The sequence below is a fragment of the Trachymyrmex septentrionalis genome, unplaced genomic scaffold (assembly GCF_001594115.1).
Source record: "Trachymyrmex septentrionalis isolate Tsep2-gDNA-1 unplaced genomic scaffold, Tsep1.0 scaffold13, whole genome shotgun sequence".
Taxonomy (NCBI): domain Eukaryota; kingdom Metazoa; phylum Arthropoda; class Insecta; order Hymenoptera; family Formicidae; genus Trachymyrmex; species Trachymyrmex septentrionalis.
The window spans coordinates 5,384,226-5,387,420 of NW_017304438.1; the positions used below are offsets into that span (position 1 = coordinate 5,384,226).

General features: G+C 29.6%; 1 protein-coding gene across 2 annotated transcripts in view; it reads right to left on the reverse strand.

Moving 5' to 3' along the window:
- Window positions 1-1,551: 1,551 nt before the first annotated feature.
- Window positions 1,552-3,195, reverse strand: part of LOC108756734 — a 9,757-nt gene continuing 8,113 nt past the window's right edge. The window contains exons 2-3 of one of the 2 annotated variants that reach the window (XM_018500758.1): window positions 2,837-3,044; window positions 1,552-2,162 (exon numbers count right to left, since the gene is read on the reverse strand). In XM_018500758.1, coding sequence (XP_018356260.1) covers window positions 1,704-2,162; window positions 2,837-2,902 — 525 coding nt within the window. In that variant the 5' untranslated portion in view covers window positions 2,903-3,044 and the 3' untranslated portion in view covers window positions 1,552-1,703. Of the gene's footprint in view, window positions 2,163-2,836; window positions 3,126-3,195 lie in introns of those variants that run through there. The other variant, XM_018500757.1, reaches the window with a different exon arrangement.

A 3,195-nucleotide genomic window follows, 5' to 3' on the forward strand; every position in this document is an offset into this window, starting at 1 on the left:
AGAATGTGCAGATTAGCATTAATTTACATTAAGAAGAATATATTTAAATCTATCACATACGATACATATGTGAGATATGTTAATAAAAAGATAAATAAAAAGATACATCATTTATAAAAAAAAATCACACATTATTTATGTTTAAACAATAATTTACCATTGTATATAGAAAAGAAAGTTCATAAAAATTTTGTCGTTAAATGAGCTTGTATTAAATCATAAATGAAGAAATGAGTAAAATTATTTTATAATTAGGAAGGCGCAATTTGCCTACAAAATAAATGCCTACAGTTCTATTTGTGCATGATCGTATTGGCCACAATGCATTGCACATGTAACTATATGCCATTTTGTGCACTGAACCGTGTATTGCACGCGCGTACACGTGTCACATTGCGCATATGGTTATATATGATACATACGAGGAACACATTTTGGATATAATACATATTGGATATGTAAAATAAAAAAGTTATACTCTCAATATATGCATGCCATTTATGATTGCGTATTAATAAAATAATTATTTTTACATGTATTACATAAGCGGTTCTATACCTATATCCCTAATGACATAAATATATAATAAACGCAATGATATCTAATTTAAAAGATAGTTCTAATCTTTTGTTCAGTTTTTGTAACATTTTTTTTAGCATGTTATAATGCAACAATTTTTGTATTAGATAAAACAGCAGACTATGCTCGGTTATCATCGGAGTTCTACATAATATGCAATACTGCACATATGACAGCAATGTGCATAGGCGCAACACGTTCGTACACACGACACGATTATATGCACTAAGTCATACGTGTATAAGAGGTTTGGGATGTTTTCCAGCAAGAGATACAGATGCCCAGTGTAACACAATAAATCATTACATTTATATTGTTTGTTAATGTTAAACGAAGATGATCACTGTGACATGTCACATTGTGTTACTTGCTGGAAAGCACTATTAGTATGCAACGTGACGCGTGTGCATATGGTCGTATCCAATATGCTGTACTCAATACAGTCGTGTATACAATGTGTTGTGTGCATTATAGTTGTATGTGCAATGTGCTGTGTGTAATATATTTATGTATGTGATGCGCTGTGTGCAATATAGTTATGTGCAAACGAAGCTGCAGGTAATTATTTTATAGACAAACAGGAGCCTCTTTTTATAATTCCAAAATGATAAATGTCAATATCTCGTTGACATAATATATTTGAAAAATATAACTCATTTATTTTTTGTCATTTAGATTATATATCTATTAAACGCAAATATATTAGGTTGACGATAAATAAGTGTTTAATTGTTTTATAAAGAAATTTATTTATTCTTATAATCATTAAAAAATAACAAGTAAATTGAAATTAAAAGACAGACGTATTGCAGTTAAAAGTTATACTTGTATAAAATTAAGGAGATATTTATATAATTATGTCAAATTAATAATATATATCGTAAAAAAATAATATTTTATTTTTTTTATTTCAAGAAACAAATATTACAACTATTGTTTAATTAACAAACGTTGAAATTACATGTTGCTTATTTTACTCTATTATTTCGATGTACTAGATCAAACTTACTAACAGTAAGTATATTAAGGACTTTATGTAAATCTTGTATTATATATTATGCATTAATTGTTAGATAATATAATAACTATACAGCGTCGATATTTTACAGTGAGTTGCGAGCTTATTACGTAGACGAGTACTTTGCTAATCTTCTAGATGCAGCAGAACTTGCAGCTCCAGCGGAAGCAGCACCACTATCAATACTATCACCAATGCCTCTATAATTGCCTATAGGACGTGGCGCTATTAAACGGCCACTAGCAATACTATCATCAATGGCTCTATTATTACCGCCTATAGGACGTGGCGATATTATTAAACGGCCAGGAACAATCGGTGCTGGACGCGCAACATTCGGCCATATATCTCCATGCACTAAACGATGTAATGTAGGATATTCAGGTGGAATATTTATACGTTGAGCCAAACGGGTACGGAAGTTATCAATATGCTCTCTGAAGCCATTGAAAACATTAGCTGCTGATGTTGCAAAACTATGAGATAACTCGCGAAAGGGTATACCTGCAATCTCTGAGATACCGTCTTCGTGAAACAGTCCTGATATAATTCCTCCATGTATTATCTGTAAAAATTGTGCAAAATATTGTTAACAAATACAGCACTACATCAGAAAATTTATAAGAAATATATATGATAGATGAGTCATTAAATAACTTTAAGTTTGCTCTCAAAAATCAAGGTGGAATATATTAAGATTACTTATTGGTTCACTTATATACAAAGTATTCATAAAAAAGCATTTAACGTTTGTAGAGATAGTACACATTATACTGACAATAAGTAAAAAAAAACCACTAAGGCTTTTTTATTCTGTATGATGTGTACTACCATATAAATCCTGAATGTTTTTTTGTAAAGTCTGTATATGTATATTTTTTAGCATAAATTTTCTGCATATGATATCATGAACTATAATCTTTTCTATTTAATATAGTTTTACAAATAACAAATGTTTGCTGTTGTTATATTTTACATGATTTAAATTAAATTTTAATGTATTACTGAAACATATATGTAACTTTAATTTATAATATTAATTTAATTTACAATTAATTTGTGTATTTCAAAATATTTTTTTAGACGTGGTATATTTACGTACATTTGCAGAAATGAGTATCAAAAACATCGCAGAAATGATGTGACTTCGAGCCATGACTCGTAATAACGTGTAAGTGCAAATGACTTTAGAACTGAATTGTTAATTGCGCACAACTAATTTTTTTTGTTTCAGGATACCTTTTTATATGCGGAAATGATGTATTTTTTTGCCCAAAATCCACGTCCTGACGAAACTTCAAACATTGATATGTCTTGTTCTGGCAATTATTGGTTTTGAATACGTCTCACGATTACGATTGCAGTACGAATGTGCATGCGATAATATTATATATGCAAGATTGTCTTAATCGGTCTCACGTACGATGATCTCATATTTCGGCGTGTCCTTGCAATACGTATGAACGAAATGCAATCGAATTTAGTTTAAGTAATTTGATATATGTAAATTAAAACATGCACGAATAAAAAGGAGAGAGAGAGAGAGAGAGAGAGAGAGAGAGAGAGACATTCAAAAATATAATAATAATATATATACA